The 26,122-nt window shown below is 39.5% G+C and overlaps 1 protein-coding gene across 6 annotated transcripts in view; it reads left to right on the top strand.

The window, feature by feature from the left end:
- Positions 1-24,927, top strand: part of Smg7 (SMG7 nonsense mediated mRNA decay factor) — a 66,852-nt gene extending 41,925 nt beyond the window's left edge. For 3 of the 6 annotated variants that reach the window (XM_075988236.1, XM_075988234.1, XM_075988235.1), the window contains 18 exons: positions 1,075-1,146; positions 2,029-2,179; positions 2,526-2,661; positions 5,483-5,645; positions 6,279-6,432; positions 7,511-7,581; positions 8,992-9,052; positions 11,433-11,552; positions 12,433-12,721; positions 15,545-15,689; positions 16,097-16,479; positions 17,425-17,796; positions 18,435-18,584; positions 20,285-20,365; positions 20,758-20,917; positions 21,555-21,725; positions 21,845-21,990; positions 22,583-24,927. In XM_075988236.1, coding sequence (XP_075844351.1) covers positions 1,075-1,146; positions 2,029-2,179; positions 2,526-2,661; positions 5,483-5,645; positions 6,279-6,432; positions 7,511-7,581; positions 8,992-9,052; positions 11,433-11,552; positions 12,433-12,721; positions 15,545-15,689; positions 16,097-16,479; positions 17,425-17,796; positions 18,435-18,584; positions 20,285-20,365; positions 20,758-20,917; positions 21,555-21,725; positions 21,845-21,990; positions 22,583-22,696 — 2,939 coding nt within the window. In that variant the 3' untranslated portion in view covers positions 22,697-24,927. Of the gene's footprint in view, positions 1-815; positions 826-1,074; positions 1,147-2,028; positions 2,180-2,525; positions 2,662-5,482; positions 5,646-6,278; positions 6,433-7,510; positions 7,582-8,991; positions 9,053-11,432; positions 11,553-12,432; positions 12,722-15,544; positions 15,690-16,096; positions 16,480-17,424; positions 17,797-18,434; positions 18,585-20,284; positions 20,366-20,757; positions 20,918-21,554; positions 21,726-21,844; positions 21,991-22,582 lie in introns of those variants that run through there. The other 3 variants (XM_075988239.1, XM_075988237.1, XM_075988240.1) reach the window with 2 other exon arrangements.
- The last annotated feature ends 1,195 nt before the right edge of the window (positions 24,928-26,122 follow it).

Raw genomic sequence — 26,122 nt, 5'->3', positions numbered from 1 at the left:
CCCCTTTAAGAACTTACATTTTTTTTCTGTTTTGAGATTGGCAGAAGAATTTTGAAAAAAAAGTCACTAAAATTTAAATTCTTTTCAGATTTGATCCAGATATAGGCAAATAGTAAACGCTAAAAATGTAGTCAAAGGTAAATCATCAAAGTGATGCTGTATTTTCTAAATTAGAAACTTGAACTCCTTTGGAATACAGTTTGTAAATTAACCTCTTTGAGAACTAGATTGTCTGTATTTCTTCCTGCTGATGCACTGAAAGTTCATTTCATGTTGCTTCCTTTCAAAGGTTAAATTTGTATTTCCGTTACATATATATTTTATCTGGGGTTATTATTATATAACTTATCTTTCTGTTCATTGCTTTAAGGTGACCTAAAAAGGTTATAAAATAAATTAACTATAGGATTATGTTTTGTCCTGAAATAACAAGGAATGGAAACATTAGTGTGTTTAAATTAGTAGATTTTAGATTTAATGCCATAAATGAGTGACATTATGAGAGGTCACATCAAAGGTATCAGTGAGCTCTGCAAGGAGATGCAGCGACAGTGTGTTTAGAATGGTTTTGCTTTAAATGTCTTCTTTGCACACACCTTCTTAATATTGCAGTAGATGCGAGGCATTTTTCAAAAATCACTCTATAAGATATTGAAGAAATATTTAATTTTCAGATCATATTGTATAGTGTTTTTTTTTTGTTTTGTTTTGTTTTTAAGTGCCATATAACTCACCCCTTCTTGTGGGCCGGCTCCAGGTCACCAGCATAGTCCATAGTGGGAGCTGGTGATGCATGACACTGGAGGACCTGAAAATGGGGGCTAGGTAAGCTTTAAAATTGGTTACATGCTGAATGTCTCAAATAGAGAAGGCTGGATGGACACGTCACACATAATCCTATAGTTAATTTATTTTAAATTTTTCTATCTTTAATGACCTTTAAAGTAATTTTAATGTCTTTGTTATCTTGAGAATTTAAAGCTCTAGCTGTTTTGGACATGCCCTCCTGGTGGTTTTTGTGTATATTTTTATATATCTATCTGGTTTTAAACTGAGTTTTCTTTTTCTTCTTAGCTCGATACAGAAACCAGACCAGCCAGGCAGAGTCCTACTATAGGCATGCAGCTCAGCTTGTCCCCTCCAATGGTGAGTGGGCCTGCCACTTTAAGGCTGACAATGTCACTTTGTTCTTTATAGCACTGTAACAGATAGGCTCTACTTTTGAAGTGTGTTGAAGCAGCAGAAGTTGAATTTCAAGATCACTGAGTTTCATTTCTTCCTTTTTCACTTTTATACTCCGAAAAATTTCTCTTTAAGTTACTTTGTTAGAAAGCCAGTATAAGTGGAATTAATATAATCTGATAATGTTTCTACAACTCTAGCATTCTTAATTGTCCAATAGAGTAATGATCTTTCAGGATAGCTATTTCTCCTTAGAAAACCTATCAGTCACCTAAAAGATAATATTTTTGATGGTCCCAAAATTGGCATTCTTGAATTAAAGAGCTTAATAGCAGATATGTAATGTTACAATTCATGCAAAACTATGTTGGAATTTCTTTAGATATTAGAAAATATCTCAAGTAGAGCTGATGATACACCTTACGAGGAGAGCTGAGTGGTTGTGATGAGTCCTCATCACCCACAGTGCCAAGAAGATTTACTAGCTAACCCTTTCGGAATCCATGAGTGCTTATTGTATTGATCCTATTGTACAGGATTTGAAAGTCTAGTTTTGTAGCCCAATATGCCTTTGAACTCTGATCCTCCTGCCTGAGCATGAGTGTTTGGGTTACAGTGTGTGCTACCATACTCGATATTTAATTGTGTGACTTTTTAACCTGCCCGTGATAGGGTGTGCCATCACTGATGTGTACAGTTTCACATTACACCCAGCTGTAATTGGTAGTCATGAGATCCGCCTTAAACAGTACTTTGCATTATTAATTCAAGGATTTAACTGAGCATTTCTATCTTGATAGCAGGATTGGTTCTTGGTGACTTTAGAATCTTAACTTTCTCCTTTAGGTCAGCCTTACAATCAGTTGGCTATCTTAGCTTCTTCCAAAGGAGACCACCTGACCACAATTTTCTACTACTGCAGAAGCATTGCTGTGAAATTCCCTTTCCCAGCTGCCTCCACCAATCTACAGAAAGCACTTTCTAAAGCACTGGAAAGGTAGGGCTGACTTTTTTTCCAAGAGAATTTTGTGTAACCTGGAACCTTAATCTCTCAAATTTTGGTGTCCAGGAAATACTGGCCAGGGATATATTTATCTTTTATCTCTAAACCTATAATCTAATACCAAAATTATTTTGTGTGCAGTTACTGATTTGTACCCAGCATGTGCTTTATTGCAGTTAAATGCAGACTCATCTAAGTTGTAAGCTATGAAGCTAGACTTAGGATGACCCTTTTCCTATCTACTGGATGCTCAAGTAGCTTGCAAGCTAAATCCAGTTGTATGGGTTTTGCTAATTGTGCTGTTTAAGATTCATGCAGGTTTTTTTTTTTTTCATTTCAGCCGGGATGAGTTGAAAACCAAGTGGGGTGTTTCTGACTTCATCAAGGCGTTTATTAAATTCCACGGCCATGTATACCTGAGTAAGAGTTTGGAAAAGTTGAGCCCTCTTCGAGAGAAGTTGGAAGAACAGTTTAAGGTTCGAGTTAAAAACAAAAAATGTTTGTCTTCTCTAAAACAGAAACCTTAAGATTTGGAGAGAATTAACTTAGACTTTTTGTCTTTTTGTGGTATTGAGGATGGAACTGGGGGCCTAGTATAAGCTTCTTAACAAATGCTTTCCCACTAAGATACACCCAGAGGACCAGACTCCTAGTTCCTGAGCTATGCTATCCATACATGTTGTAGCAGCCTTCTCATTGACCCCCACCAGCTGACAAAACAGTTCAAAGTGGAATGTATTAAGAAACAAGACAGTCTGATATACATTACTTTATTTTCAATGTATTTAAGAATCTTAAATATATTGAAATATTTGACTGTTCAGTATTAATGTTTAGGGCGCTGGAATCAGCAGTGAAACAGATACTCTGAATCTTGTATTTCTGGGTTACTCCTTTGTATAGAAAAGCTGTCTATAACTAAATGTTGAGAAGTCTTGCATTTAAGCGGTTTAAATACTTGGTTAGACTGGATGGTGCATACTTTTAATGTAATCCCAGGACTTGGGAGGCAGAGGCAAGTAGATCTTTATGAGTTTGAGGACAACCTGATCTTCATGGCATCCAACCCAGCCAGGGCTACATAGTGATAAACTGTCCAAAACAAACAGTAACACAAAACTTGCACAGTGAAAGCATAAATTAGCCAAATATAGTCAATGTAAAATAATTACAGATAACTGTTGTTTATAAGATATATTTGCAATAGAAATAGTGTATTGCAAAATAATCTTTCCTGGTCTTCTTCTGTTTCCTTCCTTCCTGTTTGAACTTATGCCATGGTACTTATAGGGTTGCATGTGTAAAAGAAACATGGACTTGAGTGTTCTCAACTACTTAGTCTAGAAAAGAATATTGGAATCTGAATAGACGTGTTGGATTAAAAGTATAACCGACATAAATGGTTAGCTTATTTAGAAGGATAGGTGTATAAATTTAAGGAGAAATTTTATTGGAAAATTCTGTCAGAGATTAGGAAATTAAGTAATGTTTGTCTTTGGAAAGGGACTTAACATTATCAACAAATACAGTGGAATGGCAGATCACATGGAGGTTGAGTTATCAAAAACAAATCTGAATTTTTCTCCAAAGTAATGTAGAAGACTTTGCTTATATAACTCACAGTGGCTATTTTAGACTCTGCCTCTCTCGACAGATGGATGGGAGGGGGGGCGGGTCTCAGAATTCAGTAAAGGCGATGGACGTGTTGGGTGCAGCAGGAACCCCAGGCAGTGGTCTGCAACTGCAGGAATGATCTTGTCAGGATCGTCAGTTCTGGTTTTATTATTTGAGGTTTTTGTTTTGTTTAGATATGGTCTCACTGTAGCCTCTATTGACCTCAAAATTATTGCTGCAGTCATTACAATCATGCCAAACTTTTCTGTCTCAACTTCCCTAGTACTGAGATTATAGGTATAAGCTACTACATCTGGTGTATTGTCAGTTCTTACCAGAAGAGTAGTAACACTTGAGTCTGCTATCTTCCAGACTGTTCCCCTGAGAGAAATGCAGAAAGGCTGGCTACAGCTAAAAAAATATCCATCCTGGTTGCTGTCAACTTTATTAGGAACTTAGTTTCCCATCACAGATGTTAAAACAGAAGTATAACTACATTGAGACCACCAGCTATAAGAATCTGTGTGGTAATATTCTATACTGCTTAGCAGGTTACTCTAAACAAAATTGTTACTAGGTAAATAAAACTTGGTAAAAATTATGTAAGTGAAAGTTAAGGACAAATCTTGTTACACTTCATGTATCAAGGGTTAAAGGAATACTTGAATCTTATTTTTGGAATTCTTTCACTGCATAGATCTGCTTTCAATCATTTGTCCTTTTAAAACTTGTTTTGTTTTGGTTATTTATTTATTATGTATACAATATTCTGTCTATATGTATGCCTGAAGGCCAGAAGAGGCCACCAGACCTCACTACAGATGGTTGTGAGCCACCATGTGGTTGCTGGGAATCGGACTCAAGACCTTTGGAAGAGCAGGCAATGCTCTTAACCACTGAGCCATCTCTCCAGCCCTTGTTTTGGTTTTTTGAGACAAGGTTTCTCTGTGTAGCTTTGGAGCCTATCTGGGAACTCACTTTGTAGATGAAGCTGGCCTCGAACTCAGAGATCCACTTGCCTCTGTCTCCCAGTGCTGGGTTTACAGTCGTGCGCTACCACTGCCCAACTAAAATAAAACATTTTATTCAATATGTATGTCTCTTACAAGGCAACCTCTAATGGATTAAGATATCTAAATATATGTATAACTCCAAGTATTATCATTATCTTATCAGATCATATTAAAAGTATATATTGTTTCCAGAGCTAGAGAGATTACTCAGCAATTAGGAATGCTGGTTGCTCTTCCAGAAAACCCAAGTTCCATCCCTAGTACCCACATGGGAGCTCACACTTATCCATAACTCTACTTGCAGGGAATCCAACACCATCTTTTGGTCTCTTCAGGTACCAGGCATGCATATGGTGCACAGGCTAATATTAATATTGGTGTTTATGAAAACAATATTCATAAAATAAAAGTTGATAAATCTTTTTCAATACGTAGACAGTTTCTTAGGGCAAAAATGTTTGTTTGGTAGTGCCTAAATTTTTTTAGAGAAGAATTTTCTTTGTAGACATTAGATAGCTATAAAATACTGGAATTAAGAGTGGGATAGTTTACTCGTCCAGTAATCCTATTACACTACTCTGTGATTCTAAATGTAGTTAATTACTATTCTTGTGTGTAAGACGCATCTTGCTCTTGATAATATATGTAGTATTTTTGTCTCCTGTTACAGAAGCTGCTGTTCCAAAAAGCTTTCAACTCTCAGCAGTTAGTTCATGTCACTGTCATTAACCTGTTTCAACTTCATCATCTTCGTGACTTTAGCAATGAAACAGAGCAGCATAGTTACAGCCAAGATGAACAGCTATGCTGGACCCAGTTGCTGGCCCTCTTTAGTGAGTATTATACCATTTAACTTTGAAAGATGCAGTTTGCATAATTAAACATTGTTATAGATACAGCCAAATGAGTCCTGTATTCTCTTTGAGTTTTTTGTTGTTTGGTTGGTTTGTTTTTTTTTTGTTTGTTTGTTTGGTTGGTTGGTTGGTTGGTTAGTTGAATTTTTTCTTTTTATGTTTGTTTGCTTTTGAGACGGTGTTTCTCTGTGTAACAGGCATGGCTGTCCTAGAACTCACTCTGTAGACCAGGCTGGCCTGAACTCATAGAGATTTGCCTGACTCTACCTCCAAAGTGCTGGGATTAAAGGTGTGCACCACCACCACCGTATTAATACTCATCTGCTTTATATAATATTTGAACAGAGAAAAGAAAATGTTTCCTCTCTGCTTTTCTGGTTTTTGATATAATCTTACTGTGTATTCCCAGGCTGACCTTAAACTCATGGTCCTCCTATTTAGCCTCAAGTACTGGGAGTATAACTGTGGGCTACCATGCCTAGCTGAAAATTTATTTAGAAAGAAACTAAGATGCATGAGTGTTTAATATAGCAGAAAGCTCATAGTTGATTGATATTTTGAACTGGTGTTCTGTTTAAAATCTGAATCTTTTTCTCTACCCTACTCTCCAAGTGTCTTTTCTTGGCATCCTGTGCAAATGTCCTCTCCAGAACGATTCTCAGGAGTCCTACAATGCCTATCCCCTTCCTGCAGTCAAGGTCTCCATGGACTGGCTAAGACTCCGACCTCGAATCTTTCAGGAAGCAGTGGTGGATGAAAGGCAGTAGTAAGTGTTACGACATTTTAAGGTGGTTTGATTTGATGTTCATAGACATAGGAGAACTGCCTTCTAAAACAATCTTGAACAAATGAAGACTGTGTTTTCTGCCTACTCTAAGGAAATTGAAATGAAAACATCTATGCATGCTTTCATTTATTTTTGAATTCTTCATGTGAGACACACAAGTCTTAGATAGAAATTTGTGACTCCTGTATTCCCCCGTTGCTATATTTTTTGGTTTTTCGAGACAGGGTTTCTCTGTGGTTTTGGAGCCTGTCCTGGAACTAGCTCTTGTAGACCAGGCTGCCGTTGCTATATTATGAAGAGGTATTTTTTACATTTCAGAATGAACTTGGCATAAAAATCTTTTGGGTTTTTTTTGTTTTGTTTTGTTTTGTTTTTTTTTTTGTTTTTTTTGTTTTGTTTTGTTTTTTTTTTTTTTTTGGAGACAGGGTTTCTCTGTAGCTTTGGAGCCTGTCCTGAACCCACTCTGTAGACCAGGCTGGCCTCAAACTCACAGAGATCCGCCTGCCTTTACCTCCCGAGTGCTGGGATTAAAGGTCTGTGCCACCACTACCCAGAACATTTGAGACAGTTCTTTAATTAATACTTTTTATTTTAGTGATGAATGACATTTTCAGTGTACTTTTGATTGTAGAAATAATGTTTCAAAAAAGATTTTGCAGTGGTAGAAAGTTCCTCTCCTGCATATCTTAGTTGTTTAAGTTTCTGAATTTACTGCTTTAACCTGGCATGAACACAGAAGTGACTTATTAATAAATGATGGGATCTCATTAAGACCCCTGATCTCATTAGTTCCAAATTCTTTCTCTATACATAAGTGCCTTCCTTTTTTATATTGTCATGAATGGGATACATAGTTTCCTTTTGATATTAATGTAGATTTTGTAGTACAGGTTTTTAGATACTGCTATTTTGACATAAAATTTTTGTGAACTCTAAAACTTTGGTTTTGTTTAATAAATTAGGCCAGCCAGAAACTCTAAATAGATGCCATTTTTATAATTTATTAATGTTCTGGTTTCTCATATAAAAATAAAATACAAATTTTTTTAATTTGCAGCATTTGGCCCTGGCTAATTTCTCTTCTAAATAGTTTCCATCCCCATGAAGATGATCTTTCAAGTACTAATGGTAAGAGCTGCCTAAATTGTGTACTGTTTCTGTGGTTCTCCAGCACACGGGGTAGGTTGAAAGCCAGGGAGCCTGGGCTTTTGGTGAAGTATGTTTGTTTTACTTGAATTCAGTATTTCAAAGAGGCTCTGACTTCTGGTACTGATGAAGTAGGTAGATGTGGATAATTCTCCTGAACTCCCTCAGCATATAGCTTCTCTTATAGGCCTTACAGTAGGCATTCATGTCGTTTAAGTTCTATCCTTTTCTTCCCCATCTCTTTATCATTGCAAGTTGTCCTGGGTTTTTGTTTGTTTGTTTTAAGATTTATCTATTTTACATGTATGAATATTTTGCCTGCATATATATATATATATATATATATTCATGCCATGTATTGCCTGGTGCCTGCAGCAGTCAGCAGAAGGGTTTGGATGCCTTGAAATTAGAGTTTGCAGACCTAGAACCCACATGAATAATTCCTAGCATACCTGAAATCCCAGAACCAGCAAGCCAAAAACAAGAAGATTCCTAGGGCTCCAAGTCTTGGAATTCTGTTAGCCATAGGAATAAGACTTGCTAGCCAGTCTAACCTAATTGATGAGCTCCAGCCCAATAAGAGACCCTTTCTCAGAAGATGTGGGCAGCATTCCTGAGGGTGACACCTGAGGTTGTCCTCTGGCCTCCACTGATAACACAAATATACGTGTGCACATGCATGTACTTTCATAGTTTAAATTTTCCTCATACATAGTGCTGCACTGAGCAACATAGAGCTTCACTCTCTTCTCTATTAGTAATTTGCATTGAGTCGCCTGGATCTTTTTTTAGGCTATTTCTTATAAGCTCTCAATGACATTAGTAATGTCACTGGATAACTGGTCATGTTATAGCCTGAACATTGGGTTAGTAGATCTGATCTGAAGCTCTGTATTCTAATTTTGGCTTTTTTAAGCTTTTGGCTTATTAATTTGTCTTTTCCCTTCCTCTCTCCCTCTCTCCCTCCCTCCAAGACAGGGTTTCTCTGTGTAGCCCTGAGTGACCTGAAACTCGCTCTATAGACCAGACTGGCCTCAAACTCGGAGATCTTTCTGCCTCTGCCTCCTGAGTGCTGAGGTTAAAGGCGTGCACTGCCACACCCAACTGAAGCTCTATTTCCTGAGACAGCTGATGAGGAAGTTCTTTGTGCCAGCTCCTTGTGTGTTTCCTATTTGAATTTTAGGGGATTATCTAGATTCCAAAGCTGTCATGCAGGCTTTTGTTGGATGACTTGTCTTTAGCAGAGTGTGACGTACGAAAGCAGAGAATGGACATCACACATTCTTTTGATATCTTTTTTTATTCAATATTTTCATATTGTAAATATTACTCTTCCAAATAATGGGATTTTAATTAAAATGTTTACAAATTTTGTTGTCTTCCTTTCTTTAGCCACACCTCTTCCAGAAGAGTTTGAATTACAAGGATTCTTGGCTTTAAGACCTTCTTTCAGGTAACTAGCTGTGAAGTTGTTGCAGTGTTAAAATTTGTAGGAATCAGCCGGGCAGTGGTGGCGCACGTCTTTAATCCCAGCACTCGGGAGGCAGAGGTAGGTGAATCTCTGTGAGTTCGAGGCCAGCCTGGTCTACAAGAGCTAGTTCCAGGACAGCCTCTAAAGCTACAGAGAAACCCTGTCTCGACAAAAAAAAAAAAAAAAGTGGGAATCTGGCCTATGTGGTGAACCTTTGATTTGACCTTAGTGTGTTGTTTCTTTTTAACATTTATTGGGTGGGGAGGGTCGTGGACCATGGCATGCATACACACACCCTCTACTGTGTGTTTTTTACACACGTGCACACACACAGATTTTAAATCAGTGTGAAGTGTTTTTAAAAAAATGCAGAACAAAAGAATGGAACAAAATTGCTTTACCTGGTGTTACTTAAATTCTGTTTTTTAAACTTACCTTAAGATTAAAAGATGTCTGAAAGATGAAGCTTTCTGTTATTCATTCATTCTTGTATTTTGAGACAGGGTCCCACAATGAAGCCCCAACTGCTCTAGAACTCACTCTGTAGACCAGGCTGGCCTCAGATTCACAGAGCTCTACCTGCCTGTGCTTACTGAGTGCTGGGATTATAGGTGTATGCTACCAGACCAAACTATTTTATTTTTGAGGCAGTCTTCATAGTCGTTGCTGGGCAGAAACTTCTACATAGACTGCATTGGTGTTGAATGTGCAGCAGTCCTGCTGCCTCTGCCTGCCATATGCCAGTATTATAGTCATGTGCTGCACCAGCCATTCTCAGCAAAGACTGCATTTTAACTAAAAGTTAATACTTTACTTTCTTTTTTCCAAATTAGTAATAGTGATAGGACAGTGTGGGCATGGCTGTAAGAACGCTTATGCAAGCATTAGAGTGAATCCCAGCATCCATATGAAAAGTCAAGCATGACTGAATGTACCTGTAACCCCAGTGTGTAACTGGAAACAAAATAAATAAAAATGTCAAACTCAAGTTCAGTGAGAGACCATCTCAAGGGAATAAGGCCAAGAGCGATAGGAAAAGATACCTGTAGTTGTTCTCTGTGTGTGTGCATTATCTCCTTCTGCATTAAACACAACAATTTTACAAGAACATTCTAAAAAAGCAACTCCATTCTTCTTTCACTTTGCTTTTTTATTCTTTGTATAGTTTTATTATAAGGCTTATCAGGTTTAGTCCTGAAGGTAGGGACTTTTCTCACTTTGTGTGCCCTTCAGCTGTTAGCTTTCTTCATGGCTTTGGATTTGGAGGAGATATGTATGGCTTTACTTTGTAGCCCAGCTGTCTTCAAACCTGCTGTCCTCCTTCTTCCATCTCCTAAATGCCAAAATTCTAGGCATGCACCATCACCCCTGACTTAAATAATTCTGTTTCGTTTAAAATTATTGACAAGAGATTTTAGGAACTCTTTTTTTCACATTGGTTTAGACATCTGTCTATATAATTTATGACATTTGCACATTTTCCTGGTTTAGGAAATTTTTCAATGTAGAAAGTGTTCTGCTTGCATGTATGCCTGCAGGCTAGAAGAGGGCACCAGATCTCATTATAGGTGGTTGAGAGCCACCATGTGGTGGCTGGGAATTGAACTCAGGACCTCTGGAAGAGCAGCCAGTGCTCTTCACCACTGAGCCTTATCTCTCCAGCCCAGAGTAGAAGTCTTAAAGTACACTGACACTGTTTTTAGCAGGCATCGCAGGAGTAGAATAAATGGGTAGGAGCGGTTCTTTGGTCTTGCACAGGATCCAGGTTTGATTACTACAAGGTACCTACAAGGCAACTAAAAACCACTTAACACTCCTCTAGTCCTAGGGGATCTGCTCTCTTCTGATCTCTGGGAATATCTGGCATACATGTGGTACATACATGGAGGCAAAACACTCACACACATAAAAAATAATCAATGTGCTTCAGAGACCTTTAACATTATGATTATTTTTTAGTCAAATTATTTAGAAAACAGGTATTTATAAAATTGTTTGGTCTTCATACAGTGATAGAACATTTGCCTGGCATGGACAAGGACCTGGGTTTAATCTTAACCCAATTCAAGTAACAAAAAAATAGTTTATTCTTATAATAAAAGAATCATTAATAAGAAAAACTTAGATTATTTTTGTTTCTTACCTAGAAAGTAAAAATACTACATTAATATAATAAACTTTGATATTTGGTTTTTGCTTTGTTTCTTGTATTTGAAATCTTTGGAAGTATAAATTCAAGCAAACACCACTGATTATATGCGGTCTATGTCCTGTGTGAGAAACATCTTGAAGTTTTTGCATTTGATTGTCTTGAAAATTTCTTAAGTATTTAATCTTCTTAAATGTACTCTGTCCTTTCTAGGAACTTGGATTTTTCCAAAGGCCATCAGGGTATTACAGGAGACAAAGAGGGTCAACAGAGACGAATACGACAGCAGCGTTTGATCTCCATAGGGAAATGGATTGCTGACAATCAGCCACGGTATGCCCATGGCTTTCTCCTACATTCCTTTTTGATCGCTTTGTCAGCACAGACAGACATGTGCCTCATGTATATTTTCAACTTTGGTGTAAATATTATTGATGATGAACTAAGTCGATATTTGTAGTGTATCACCCTGGTGATCATAGTTTATTTAAATGTCTCTCTTCTTACTATTACACTACCTGTTATCTGTGACAAGAAGAATTAGTCTTATTTATTGTGTGCTGCTCCAGGTTACAGGCCATCTGTATCATTTGAATTTAATTGGACAGTCTCAGGTTCAGTGAGTGATTTGTATGGCAAGGATGTGCTGATGGGTTTCAATCAGGGCAGAGCAGGGGATACTAGTTAGAGACAAAGCAGAAGGTGATGGCTGGTGTAGGGAAAAAAATACAAGTTATTTCTAGCTCTGTTCTTTTCTAGGTCTGTGTTTCTTGCATCTTTCTGGTGGATTGTGTGCTTTTCAGAGACAGTTACTATTATTTCATGCTTATATTCAAATTTCTGCTATGCTCGGTACATTTGGATGCTTGCATGCTTAAATAACTAAACTTACCATTTCTGAGCTTCAGCTTCCCTTTCTTTAAAATAAGTATCTATAACTACCTTATAGGCTATGTCAAGGACTTAGACTAGTATCATAAGTCTCTGTAAATATAACCAGTTATTACACGGGTAGGGCAGGAGAATAATGAATGGAGTGTGGTGATGTGAAATGTACTCATTAGAGTCTTGGTTACTGAATAATATTGTCTATGCTGTCTGGATCTGTATTGTTCTCTTTCCATCACATCATTTTTTTTTTGGCCTAAAAATATATTCACTTGTTGAAGTTAGTTTGTTTTTCATAATAAATCCATATTCTTGCTTTTTTTAGGTTGATTCAGTGTGAAAATGAGGTAGGGAAATTGTTATTTATCACAGAAATTCCAGAATTAATATTAGAAGACCCCAGTGAAACCAAAGAGAACCTCATCCTACAAGAAACATCTGTGATAGAGTCACTAGCTACTGATGGAAGCCCGGGACTGAAGTCAGTGCTGTCTACAGGCCGAAATCCAAGCAACAACTGTGACCCAGGAGAAAAACCAGTGGTCACCTTCAAAGAGAATGTTAAACCACGAGAAGTGAACAGAGACCAAGGAAGAAGCTTTCCTCCCAAAGAGGTGAGCAGGGACTGTAGCAAAGGAATAACTGTAACTAAGGATGATGGAAAGAAGGACAGCAGCAAGAGGAGAGCTGAGACCAGGAGATGCACCTTAGGAAAGTTACAGGAAACAGGAAAGCAGAGTGTGGCAGTGCAGGTAAGCTGTATTTGAACTATAAAGCAGGTAGAGGAAGGCTCATAGAAAAGGCAAGGTTTCTCGTTTTTTCATAAAGATGGGTACATTGGCCATTCTGAAGTTTAAGTGCATTCTTTGACTGCATAGGAAGGTATGTAAAGAGCTGTGGTAGATGGCTAGTTTATCAATTTGAGGGAGTTCTCTTTAAGTGCTCCACACTAATTGTATTTTTCTTTGGAAAGTAGAATTATCACTTACTAATCTTTCAGAAGAGTTTTCAGGTTTCATAGCATCCAGTAGAATCAGAGGTTTATTACAGCTTTATAGCTATATATATATATACACATTTATATATGCCTTTAAACCCAGCACAGAGGCAGGTGGTTCTTTGAGGTAAAGACCAGCCTGATCAGAATAGTAAGTTCCAGGCTAGCCAGGGCTACATAGTGAATCTATATAAAAATAAATAAATAAAAGAATCACTGTACAAAGTAAAGCTTTTTTGTAAAAGACTGAAGCACCTTTTCTTTGCATTATACCTGTTCCAGCCAGTAGTGTTGTATGGAAATAATATCCTGGAGTAATATCAAGTCTTGCTGAGAAAACCATTTCCCAGCTATTCTGTAGCCTTTTTTTATGCTTTTCCAAAGAGATACCAGTAATTTTATATAGTGTAAAAGGATCTTGACGGTTTTATTAATACCATTAATGTTTTGGTGACTACTTAAATAGCTATGTGACTTGATAGTTCATTGTGGGAAATTCTCATAGATGGCTCTTGTAAATGAGGATACATACCTCAGTTTACTGCCTAATAGAAGGGGGGACAAGTAAAATGTGGTTCCCTTCTTTTTTAGTGTTTGTGTGAGCACACTTTGTATGGTTTGTATGTTTGCTGGTACACACTTGTGTACATATCTGAAGGTGAGAGAACAACTGCAGGTATCAGCCTCAGGAAGGCCATCTGTTTTCTTTGAGACAGTCTCTTGTTGACCTAGTTCTCACCAGTTAGGCTAGACTAACTAGCAAGTGAGCCTTCTCCCTGATGAGATTCTAAGTGCACGCCACCACGCCTGGCATGTTTATGTTGGTTTGGAGGTTGAATTCTAGTTCACATGTTTGCAGGCATTCTACTGACGAAGCCACCTTCCAAGTCACATACATGTAGGGAATTACCTGAACAGAGGGTACAAAGGAAAGGCAAAGAAATAACAAAGCAAAATCCCATCTGTTGAAGGGAGGCGGCTTGTTGGTTCCCGGTCGCTTAGCCCTAAAATAATCACATAGAAACTATATTATTTAAATCACAGTTTGGCCCATTAGCTCTAACTTTTTATTGGCTAACCCTTACATATTAACCCATCTCCATTAATCTGTATATTACCACGAGGTCGTTTTAGCACATCTGTCTCCACAGTGACTCCATGGCTTCTCCTTTACTCCGCTTCCTTTCTCCTAGCATTCAGCTTAGTTTTCCCGCCTAGCTCTGTTCTACCTTATCAGGCCAAGCCAATTTCTTTATTCATTAACCAATGAAAGCAACACATAGACAGAATGACTTCCCACGCCACCCATCAAGTTAACTAGACTTATGTTTGGGGACTAAGTCCAACATATTCTATATGTCCTCTGTAGTGGCCTCCCAATAAGAGCCATGCTGATAATAAAATCTCCTTTTCTGTCCTCTATCCATTTCAAATCTACTGATAAATAACAAAGTAAGTCTGGCATATAGGCATGGCAGTGCCTGCCTGTAATCCCAGCACTTAGAAGATAGGCAGGAGGATTGCTACAAGTATGAGGCCAGCCTGGATTACATAGCAACTTCTAAGCTAGCCAAGGCTTAGCAGACCTGTTTCAACAAAACAAATAAGAACAAAAATTTGGCACACAATTCACATGACATAATATTATCAGCTCTTTTTCAATTAACTACTGTATTTTTCTTTCCCCTTTTCTTTCTTTTCCTTTCCCCTTTCCTTTCCCTTCTCTTTCCCTTTTTGTTTTTTCAAGACAGGGTTTCTCTGTATATCCCTGGCTGTCCTAGAACTCTGTAGACTAGGCTCAAATTCACAGAGATCCGCCTGCCTCTGCCTCTGCCTCTGCCTCCGCCTCCCAAGTGCTAGAATTGGATTAAAGGCATGCGCCACCACCACTGCCTGGCCACTGCTGTCTATTTTCTTGCCTTTTGCTCAACCTTGAACACTGCACGTGGCGTTTCTTTATTGGCTTGATGTTTAGAACTTTGGGCCTGTTTGTTGCTGCTGGAAGTATTCACACGTTTAAAGAGCCTTGAGCAAGTGCTCCCTAGTTGAAATTAAACTATATGTCACCTGTAAAATAATAGTTTTCATTAAATCATAATTCAGTATGAAGAGACCCTTACCAAATGGCTGAAGATCTTAGGCAAGGCTTTTAGCCTGTTGACATGAGGTATCTTATACCAAATGGTTTGTATTTTTCTTTTTCTTATTTAGTTTTTCTGTGGTTATGTGAAAGCAAAATAACCCTACTAGTAAATCTAAGACTTTGTTTCTTTAACTGGTAATTTATCTTGACTTTCCTGTATTTAACTTAAATGACTTTAAGTTTCTTCAGCATACTTTGGACATAATGAGATTTTAAATTTTTTTCTTAGAGTGGGTGGTTTTTCCTAACACATGGGGACCAGGTTTTTATAGTTAGTTTTGCTTCTGTTGATTATAGGTAAAATCCCAGACGGAACTAAGAAAAACTCCAGTGTCTGAAGCCAGGAAAACACCTGTCACTCAAACTCCAAGTCAAGCGAATAATTCTCAGTTCATCCCCATTCATCACCCCGGAGCTTTCCCTCCTCTTCCCAGCCGACCAGGTAGGTACACATTCTCTACCTAATTCAGCTGTACGGAGTTTATGTTCAGTTCTTGGATGCTTTGTATCGTTAGTGTCATGTTACTAAGCTATAATGTATAGGAGAAAGAAGTTTAAGTTCTCTAATACTTACAGGATTCTTGTTGAGCCAAATTTTTTTATAGTTTACATATAAGTACTGGTTAGTTACCATGAAGGAATTGTTATCATTAAACATGAGAAGCATCTTTAGGAGAGTCTGATTAATGTGTAAAGGAAAAGTTATAGTCTGTGTTTCTTAATTTGAGTTTAAACCATGCGTGGTTGACTGTTGCTTTTATAATGTGTTAGAAACACTCTCCCCTCAAATTTTGTCCCTTTCTTTTGTTAAGTTTCTTAGAACTAAAGCTGTGTTCTTCTGTTTTGAAGGGTTCCCGCCCCCAACATATGTTATCCCCCCTCCTGTGGCATTCTCTATGGGCTCAGGTTACACCTTCCCAGCTGGTGTTTCTGTCCCAGGAACCTTTCTTCAGTCTACAGCTCACTCTCCAGCAGGAAACCAGGTGCAAGCTGGGAAACAGTCCCACATTCCTTACAGCCAGCAACGGCCCTCTGGACCAGGGCCAATGAACCAGGGACCTCAACAATCACAGCCACCTTCCCAGACACCCCTTACATCTTTACCAGCTCAGCCAACAGCACAGTCTACAAGCCAGTTGCAGGTTCAAGCTCTAGCTCAGCAACAGCAATCCCCTACAAAAGTCATACCAGCTTTGGGGAAAAGCCCACCTCATCACTCTGGATTCCAGCAGGTAGGCAACAGTTGTGTGTATAGCCAGCTAGAATAGTGAGAAATGCCGAGAGAATTCAGTGTTTGGCCATTAATAAATACTAGTTAAATTTTAAGGTTGTTCCTGCTTAGGCTTACCGTGATTGTGTGAATACAAGAGTATTCTTTGTGTTGTTAGGAAGTTTGAACATTTACCTTCTTGCTTTATTTTAAAGGGTGGTGTGTTAGATCTTCACTATCATTTTTCCATGCTACTTAATTGTTCATTCTATTAAAGATTTTCTGTAAATCTTATTTTCATAATGTGAATGTGTGAGTGTATAGGATGTAGGTGGATGCATATGCATGAGTGTCTGTGCTGGAGGACAGCCGTAGTGTCAACCTTAAAAATGCCCTTCACGTTCTTTGACACGGGGTCTCTCACTGACTGGAGCTTACCAATTAGGATAGTCTAGCTGGCCCTAGGTCCTCCTGTCTCCACCTCTCTAGCACAGAGATTGTAAGCTTGTGCCATCATGACCAGCATTTTTGCATGGGTTCTGGGTACAGAACTCAGGTTCTTGCTTTACCAGCTTTCATCCTCCCCATCCCCTGTGCCAAAATATTTCTTACTTGAACATAAATAACAGAATTGAAATAGAATTGTTATCTTGAAGAGGTGGTGAGATGAATGTGATGCCAATCTTAAATGGTATGTCCTTACAACACAAGAAATAGAAGGGTGAAGCACATTCTGTCTCACATACACATTCATTGAACTTCTTAAATAATTGAACTGAATAAAGATGGAAATTCAAGGTCCTTCTCAGAATTGCTGAGTGTTGAAATATCTTAAGGACTAAGGAAACTTTTTTTCTAGAGTCTTAGTTATAAAATATCATAGACTTACTCTCTGAATCCTGAGTATTGTCTATCAATAAGATTGCAATTTATCTTCAACTTGTTGACAGCCATCTCTTTTTTTCAGTATCAACAGGCAGATGCCTCCAAACAGCTTTGGAATCCCCCTCAGGTTCAAGGCCCACTAGGGAAAATTATGCCTGTGAAACAGCCCTACTACCTTCAGACCCAAGACCCTATAAAACTGTTTGAGCCGTCATTGCAACCTCCTGTAATACAGCAGCAGCCTCTAGAGAAAAAAATGAAGCCTTTCCCCATGGAGCCATATAACCACAATCCCTCAGAAGTCAAGGTCCCAGAGTTCTACTGGGATTCTTCCTACAGCATGGCTGATAACAGAGCAGTAATGGCACAGCAACCAAATATGGACCGCAGAAGCAAGCGGTCCCCAGGAGTCTTCCGTCCAGAGCAGGACCCTGTGCCCAGGATGCCATTTGAGGTGTGTGTTCCTTCCTATCACCATGTTCCATCAAGATGGGCCTAGGGTTGCAGAGCTTTAGGATTTCTCAAGTTGATTCACTGAAGTTTATCAAAAATGGGCATTGTAAAGGACTTGGCCTCTTCAGAGTCATACATGTTTAATTTGGGGAACTGAAGAGTTCAATAGTTGATTAGTGACCTGTACTGGTGTGACAGAAGAATAATTTAATGGCATCATGATAGATAATTCTGAGAAGAGCTCCTTACTTAGGTTGAGTTGTCTAAGTTTAAAAATAGGTTTCATGGATATTTAAACAAATTGCTTTCTTAAGTGAAACAAAGTCAGTTATCTCCTTTCTCTTGTTATTCAAGAGAAGCAGGTGTATAACTTTGAAAGAGCTGCTTTCTGTGTCACGTTACTCACTAGCTGCCTTGACCTGTGTCCTGCTCTAGTCATAGCTTACTCTTCTAGGACTCGGTCTTCTCTGTTGGCTGTGTCACTTTGCGTTTGTGTTTCAGCTTTTTGGTCTGTATGCTGCATCACAATTAATTACGCCTCTGCTCTCGGCTTTAGTTGTGTTGTCGGACTAATCATGCTACTATTCTTATGTGCTTTTGTCCCTAATTGCATCTCACAGTGATCCTTTCTGTCACTAGGATCCCAAGAGCTCCCCTCTGCTTCCTCCGGACCTGTTAAAGAGTCTGGCTGCCTTGGAGGAAGAGGAAGAGCTGATCTTTTCTAACCCTCCTGATCTTTACCCAGCTCTGCTGGGTCCTCTCGCCTCTCTTCCTGGACGAAGCCTCTTTGTATGTATTTGACATAACTCTGCTGCTTTCTCTAACAGCTTCTTTTCTGAGGCTTTTATAATACTTGGTGTAGGTGAGCTCTTCTTTTCTGGGGCTTTCCTCTTTATGGGAATATAAAGTATATTTCCGTGTTGCCTGAAACTAACCTGATAATGTAGTAGCAATGGTACTGACTCTAGTTACCCCAGATTATAGTCATAGCCCAGATATGGGTTAGCCAGAAAGCATCTTGCACTGGTGTGTGATGCTGGCCAGTTAACTCCTTTTTTAGGTAATATGTATAGCTGAACTCACAAGTCAAGTGTATTCTAAATATTAAAGGAAATACTTTCCACGTTTTACAACTGATTGATGGCTCTTTCTTGCTCAACTCACTGAACCATAAAAGAGCACTAATCTGAATTCAAAGTTGGAATCATAAAACAGAATGGGTAAAAATGAAACTCTCTGGGAACAGTTAGAGTACTATAAATGAATGACTTAGAATGCAAATGATTGGAATAATATAGAATAAAATGTAAGAATTGGTTACTGATACCTGTTTTAAAACAGTCTTCTAGAACTCAGCCTGCAGAATGTCATTCTTTATGCTCACTAGTATTTACATCATATTTTAATTGAGGGTGTGGGGTATAAATAATGGAAGGAAGGTATACATCATGAAATCCCTTCCCCTTCGCTACATCTTAATACAACATAAAATGATTTTGAACTTTTTTTTCTCTAATTTTTTCTTTCCCATAAATAGAGGGCAATAAAATACTTAGAGAATTGAATTGTATTAATCATAGAATCAGGAGAAATAAAAAATAGCTTTATGATAGTTTCTCCCTTCCCTCCCTGGGGATAGAGCATAGGGGCTTCAGCGGCTCGGCTGCTGCGCTGTTGCCTCACACATGTGCCTGTCTTGTACCTTTCTGCTGGTGTTTGAGACTGCGGGTGGTGCCTGTGTCCACTGTTCTTGTCCATGAACTCTTCTTACTTATTCCTGCCCATTTGGTTGGAAATAGAGCTGATGCTAGAACAAGTGGGGCCTTGAAATGTTTGTTTTTTGCGTGTTTAAAAAAAAAATGGAAAACAAGAGCCCTTCTGGTTCCTAACATAGTTGATAATGTAATATTTGTGTAGTAACGTGATATGTAAAATGCTTTACATGTAATGAGTGTTGAGCACATTATTAAACTGCTATCTAATGATAGCATGCATTTAGAGAAACCAGCTTTCTCGCCCCTGCTCCAGTAACTTCCTTAGGACCACTAAATAGAATCTCAACTTAGTAGTTTAATGTATGTCACAAGTATATCTGCTTGAAAGGAAGCATGAAAACAAAACCAGCTATCAAAATGGTTTTAAATGGCTTTTTTTAAAGACATTAATATTCTTAACATTTTAGGGAGTAAAACGTGCCAGGATAATTTATCATCTTTTGCTAAGGGAATTCCTGAGGGTCATACCTCGGGCTCTCCTGGTTTCTGCCTGCATCTCTGCACTGGACCAAATAAACCTAAGAAAGAAGGTTCTGCCTCACCTGTGGCAACCGGGGGGTGTTATCATACTGACAGATATGAATTTAACCTTTCCCGAGTCTTACACTGTACACACGGGACTGATAGGGACTGATAGTGGTAATCTTTTGCTTTGATAATCCGTTTACTTTAAAATGGAAAGAATCACTGTTTTGTTTTTTTCTGGGACTAAAGAAATCCTTATTGGAGAAGCCTTCAGAACTCATGTCACATTCATCTTCTTTCTTGTCCCTCACTGGATTCTCTGTCAATCAGGTAAGTAAAGTTAAGAATCTTGCTTAGTGTTTTTAGTATAGATTATTTTCTTCTTTTCAGTGTAGTATTATTTTTTGAGTCTTAATTTTACCTTCTTTGTCTGATTGGGGCAGACTAATGACCTATAGATCATGAATTTGAGCCTTTTAAGTTTCTTATGCTGAATTTCTTAGAGCTTAGTCATTCAGTCAAATAACCCAGTTTTTTTGCCTCAGATAGTTTACATGGAAAGCAAAATACAGAATGAAAGAAAGGTAAAGAGGAAGACAAAAGTGAAAGGAGTTAGTCTTGGGAGTTTGTCTTACTAAGAAAGCTTTAGGTCTGCTGAGCATCCGTGGATGTGATGCTGCCTTTCTTCATCTCTTTCTGGACTGTTAACTTACATCTTTCAGGAACGATATCCAAACAGCAGTATGTTCAATGAAGTGTATGGGAAAAACCTGACAACCAGCTCCAAGGCAGAACTGAACCCCTCAGTTGCCTCCCAAGAAACATCATTGTACTCCCTTTTTGAAGGGACCCCTTGGTCTCCATCACTTCCCGCCAGTTCAGGTATCAACTAGTCCTTAAATTATAAAATTTGCCTTTTCTTTTCATCCATATTGAGTAAGAATTGGTCAGATTCTATATTATCATATTTCTTTGTCTTTTTAAAAATGTTTTGGGGATTTATTTTTATTTTATGTGTGTAAGCATTTGTCTGCACGTTTGTGTACCACATGTGTGCAATGCCCATGGAGGCCCTAAGAGGGTATTGGAACCCCTAGAACTGGAGTTATAGATGGTTTTGATTTTGGGTGCTGGAAATCAAACCCTGGTTCTATAGAAGAGTGCCCAGCGCTCTTAACTGCCAAGATGCCCCTTTTGTTTCAGTTTCATAAAGTCTAATTTATAATAATTCTTAAGATCAAGATATTTTCATTCTGATGGATAAAAATTGTAAATATGTAAGTGAAACAGGTCAGAACTGCATGTCTGATAAATTTTCCTGCAGTTTGTTTTCTTTGTAAGGTGGACTTGGATGTGTGCACTCCGACATGTTAGTGATCTGGCAGGCTGCCTCGGTGGCCTTTTCTCCAAAGCTTTATTGTAATGCTCTCATTCACATTTGGATGACCACATCCGAAGGAAACAGCTCTTTGGTTTGTGAAACACTTGTTAATATCCATATGTTATTATTATTTAACAGATCATTCAACACCAGCCAGCCAGTCTCCTCATTCCTCTAACCCAAGCAGCCTGCCCAGTTCTCCTCCAACACATAACCATAATTCTGCTCCATTCTCTAATTTTGGACCCATTGGAACGCCAGATAACAGGGATAGGCGGCCTGCAGATCGGTGGAAAACTGATAAACCAGGTAGATCCCATTTCTTTCTCTACCAGGCAAAAAGGATATGACTTGCTCTAACTTTGCCTGGAGCTTGATATTGGCCACTGATAAGACATTCTGAATTCTTACCCACTTTCATCTCTTAGCCATGGGTGGTTTTGGCGTTGATTATCTCTCAGCAACATCATCATCTGAGAGCAGTTGGCATCAGGCTAGCACTCCAAGTGGCACCTGGACAGGCCACGGCCCCTCCATGGAGGATTCCTCCGCTGTCCTCATGGAAAACTTAAAGGTGAGTAGATTTCACGAGGCTCCTGCTGTGGAAGTTCCTCTGCTTTCCTCCATGAGGGCTAACTCAGTGTGGTGTCAGGGTGTCCAGAAAGGTAAAGGGTTTAGTTTCATCCTTGTCTTAAAATTTTGGTTTATCTTGGTGTGATTGATTTAACCAATTAAGAGTATATAATTATTTGACCAATTAAGAGTATATAATTTTAAATGTTTTGTTTGCCTAAAACATTTATAGTAAACTTACTCTGTTATGCCATATGAGTTTTAGTAGAAAAACTTAAAATATGATTTCATCTGGTCGTGGTACTTGCTGTAATCTCAGACTGGTATAGCTAGAAGGGATAATCTTTCCAGGCCAGTCTAGGGTACATATGGAAACTCTGTCTTGGGGTTAAAAACTGTACTTTCACTGTTTGAAGTTTTAAAATAATCTAAGGAATGAGTCTCTTGGTGACTTTTTCTTAGAGCTGAGTTGTTTGGGATTTAGAGGACATAAACTCTAAATGCCTTTAGGACTAGCTAGGATTTAAAATAAGTCCCTGTCAGATGACCAAGACATTTGACCTCTGCTGACAATTTTCTGGGCTATTTTTCAGTCTATCTGGTCCAGTTCCATGATGCATCCTGGACCCTCCGCTCTGGAGCAGTTGTTAATGCAGCAGAAGCAGAAACAACAGCGGGGACAAGGTGCCATGAACCCTCCACACTGAGGCCACAGTAGCGACCCAGGGAATGAAGGCTCCATAAACCATGGCATGTTGGGTTTGCAGGACTGGCCCACACAGTCCCTGCAGGTGGCAGCCCTCTTGTCTGTTTCTTGCTGTCGAGAGGGTGTAAGTGTTCCACCAGCCCGCTGAGTGTGCACGAAATGTTCGCAGTGCAACAAAAAGAAAAACCCATCAGGAACTCTGGTTCCCCGGGGCTTTCCGGAGGAGAGAGGAGCTGCTGTTTGTTTCACTCCGTTACTAATAGCACGCCTCTCACCTTCTCCACCGCGCATGTCCCCAACACGTGGGAAGTGGAAGCTGAGAAGGGAAGGCAGATGGGAGAAGCCAATAGGAACTTCTCAGTCCTTTTTTCCTCTTTGGGGAATAAAATAGGAATCCATTATGAGTGCTTTGCTGACTGAGAATGTAGTTGAAATTACTCTTAAACATCTTTTATTGTTATTACTCTCAGTAGCAAAATAACACACTGAATTCTTCCATACACAGGTGTACTTCTAGTCAGTGTGGAGCAAAGACAGTCCCGTTTGTGCTCCTGTGAGAGGTCGGTGGTGACAGGACAGGGAACTGACCTCTTAAAGCCAGTGGGAGTGTTCCATAAGGGAGAGTACAGGCCTCTTAGAAGGTTCTGGAAGGCCTTCCTCCAGCCTGGAAACTCCAGCAGGAAATGCCCTTCACTCTGTAGGTGCTCGAGCCCTAATCGAGGATGCAGTGTGGGTGGTGCTGCTGGGCTAGACCAGCAGGTGGCTGCTGTAAGATTTCAAATTAATGTTTTTGATTCCTACACTTTTGCAGTAGCGTAGCAAGCAGTCTCACAGAAGGCAGGCTAGTCCATTCATAGCCTGGAACACATTTTAATAGGTGGATGCTTTCAGTGTGGTTATTTTTTGTTAAGTTGGTTTTGTGTCCCCATCCTGCTTACCAGCCTCTTGCACCAGTCTCCACCCCTTTAGCCATATGCTGTATCCTAATAATTGTTTTATCCCTAACCTGTGCAACATCTCGCCAAGAAGCAGCAGCATGGGGCCAGCACTTGGGGCCCAAAAGACGGTCTGAAGAGGAGGAAGCAGTAGTGCCTGCATCGCTACAGAGGAGCCAGGCCTCTGCCCATCGCAGGCTCCCAGCCTTCATTCACCTCAAGAACAAAATTGAAGGCAACAGGGACAAATGCACACTGTGCACAGAAGAAATCACAACGAACGCCGCTTTGAAAAGGGCGAAAGAAAGGAATAAACTCTTTATTTCATATTTATTGGGAGAAAAGAGGACTGAAGATGTTCTGTGTAGGAACAAAAGGACAGCATTTCTGTTAGTCATTTCCTGGAAAAGTAATATTTTAAGGGGAAATTATGGAAACAATCTAAATGTCCAATTGCTGTGCTAGGATAGGGATTATTTTCTGGGAGGTAGGTGTGTGTGTATGTGTGTGTGTGTGTGCGCGCGTGCGTGTGTCCCTACACATGGCTGTCTACTCTTCCAGAGGGCATGGGCTGAGTGCGGGAGTTAGGAGGAACTGAGCTGGAAGACAGCTGTAGAGCAAAGCACATCAGGAACCCGGGTGTCATGGGATCTGGGTCCCCCAGCAATGAGAAGGGGTGAGGTAGTGCTCATTGCTCTTCAGAAAGAGTGCTTGAAGCCCCAGGCTTAATGCTATTGCTCTTTTAGTTTGACATGGTATTTGGGTTTTCTTGGTTTTGTTTTGTTTTGTTTTTGAAAGGTCTAGAAGTGAAACCCCCCACCCAATGGCAAATGAAACCCTCTGTGCTGCTCCAGTCCCCTCCATTTGTCCACCTTTGTCCTCTTCCCTGTTTCTTCCCTGCTGCCTTTACCCAGTTTGTGTGCATAAGCTCTGCATTCAGACAGCTGCAACATTCCGATGTTGGAAATGTCCCTGATTCTTGCACCTTAGACCAGCCAACAGATTTACCAGCTTCCTCCCAGTAGTACCCACTTCCCATCTACAGCCCCAGTCTGCATGAGAATTTGGTGTTTGGAATGTTTTATGACTCTTGGCGGGCTTCCTTGCCTTGCCATCCTCAATATGGGGTAATGAGGAAGAGGAGGAGAATCTTCAACTGGTTTTGTGTAATAAACTTTCCTTTGTGTTTTGTTTTGATTTGATTTAATTTGTTTTTTTTTCCTCCTGTCTGTCTGTGCAAGATCTGCAGCTGCTGAAATCAGCTTTGCCTTTAATTAAACCGTGTTCTCTCCAACCAGATCTGTGTATGGAGTGTTTATTCTGCCTTAAAGGATACAGAAGTCAAAACACCCCTTAAAACTTTAACTACTTACCCATCTGCAGGAGCAAACAAAGATGGCTACAGCTCGGTATGCTTTGGGGTTTCTTTTGCTTTTCTTAGCATTCCAGTGAATTGTTCTGGAAAATGATAGTTAGAAACAGGCTGCCACAGCTCTTTAAGAGAGCGGCTTCTGTACAGCAGAAGCTTTCTGTTTTGTAGCTCATCGCTCTGCTTATGTCTGACCTTTAAACTCCACTGACTCTGACAAACACCACGTAACTTAGCCTTGCTGTGGCTTCTCTTCAGTTTGTCTAAAGTTTCCAAAGGCAACTTCAACAGTGTGCTAGGGACCAGAGCTCACACCGACTAGTCGCTCTCCTCGATTGTGATTCCATGTAAAACTCACGGCCAGGCAGTGATGGCGCACACCTCTAATCCCAGCACTCAATCTCTGTGAGTTTGAGGCCAGCCAGGGCTATATAGAAAAACTCTGGCTTGAAAAACAAAACAAAAAAATGTCATTCCTACCCACTTTTTACTTGTACCTACAAACTTGAAAAATAGCAAAACTTTCTGTGCTGCAAGGAGTAACAGGGCAGTAAAGTCCCATGGTCTAGTGCTTAGGGGTCCCTGTCCCCAGTTAACCTGAAGGACCACCAAAATGTGCTTTATCGTGTGAGTTAGTCTTGAATAATACATGTAAAGCAGCAGAATTTCTCTCTTAATGGGCAGCAGACTGCCTCCTGAACACAGCTTGTCATCATTCAAGTGCCAATGACATATGTTCACTATTGAACTCTTAGTAAATGTCCATCTGACAAGGCAATAAAGAACTATTATTTTAAGAGCTTGATTCTCATGGAACTGATTTCATGGGTGCCCAATTCAGCCTAGCTTCTCTTTACAATGTGTATGTCTTCTGAATTACATGTAAATTTGCTTTTAGCTTCTGGAATCCAAACTCTTAAGGTTCGGGAAGAATAATGTTCCCACTCAGCCATTGGGCTTAGACACTGGTAATCCTGGTCTGTTTCATAACAGAAAGGTGCACCCGTTGACGTACAGCTCCAGGAATCCTTTTAAAGTTCAACGCATTTGGCTAGCCAGCACCCAATAAGACTTATTCATTCCCCTTCCAAAATATATGCATCTGCCCCTTCTCATCTACAAG

This window comes from Microtus pennsylvanicus, chromosome 10 (genome assembly GCF_037038515.1).
Source record: "Microtus pennsylvanicus isolate mMicPen1 chromosome 10, mMicPen1.hap1, whole genome shotgun sequence".
NCBI classification, from domain to species: domain Eukaryota; kingdom Metazoa; phylum Chordata; class Mammalia; order Rodentia; family Cricetidae; genus Microtus; species Microtus pennsylvanicus.
The sequence above is the reverse complement of the archived record's forward strand: the minus strand, read 5'-3'. Positions and strand labels throughout refer to the sequence as shown.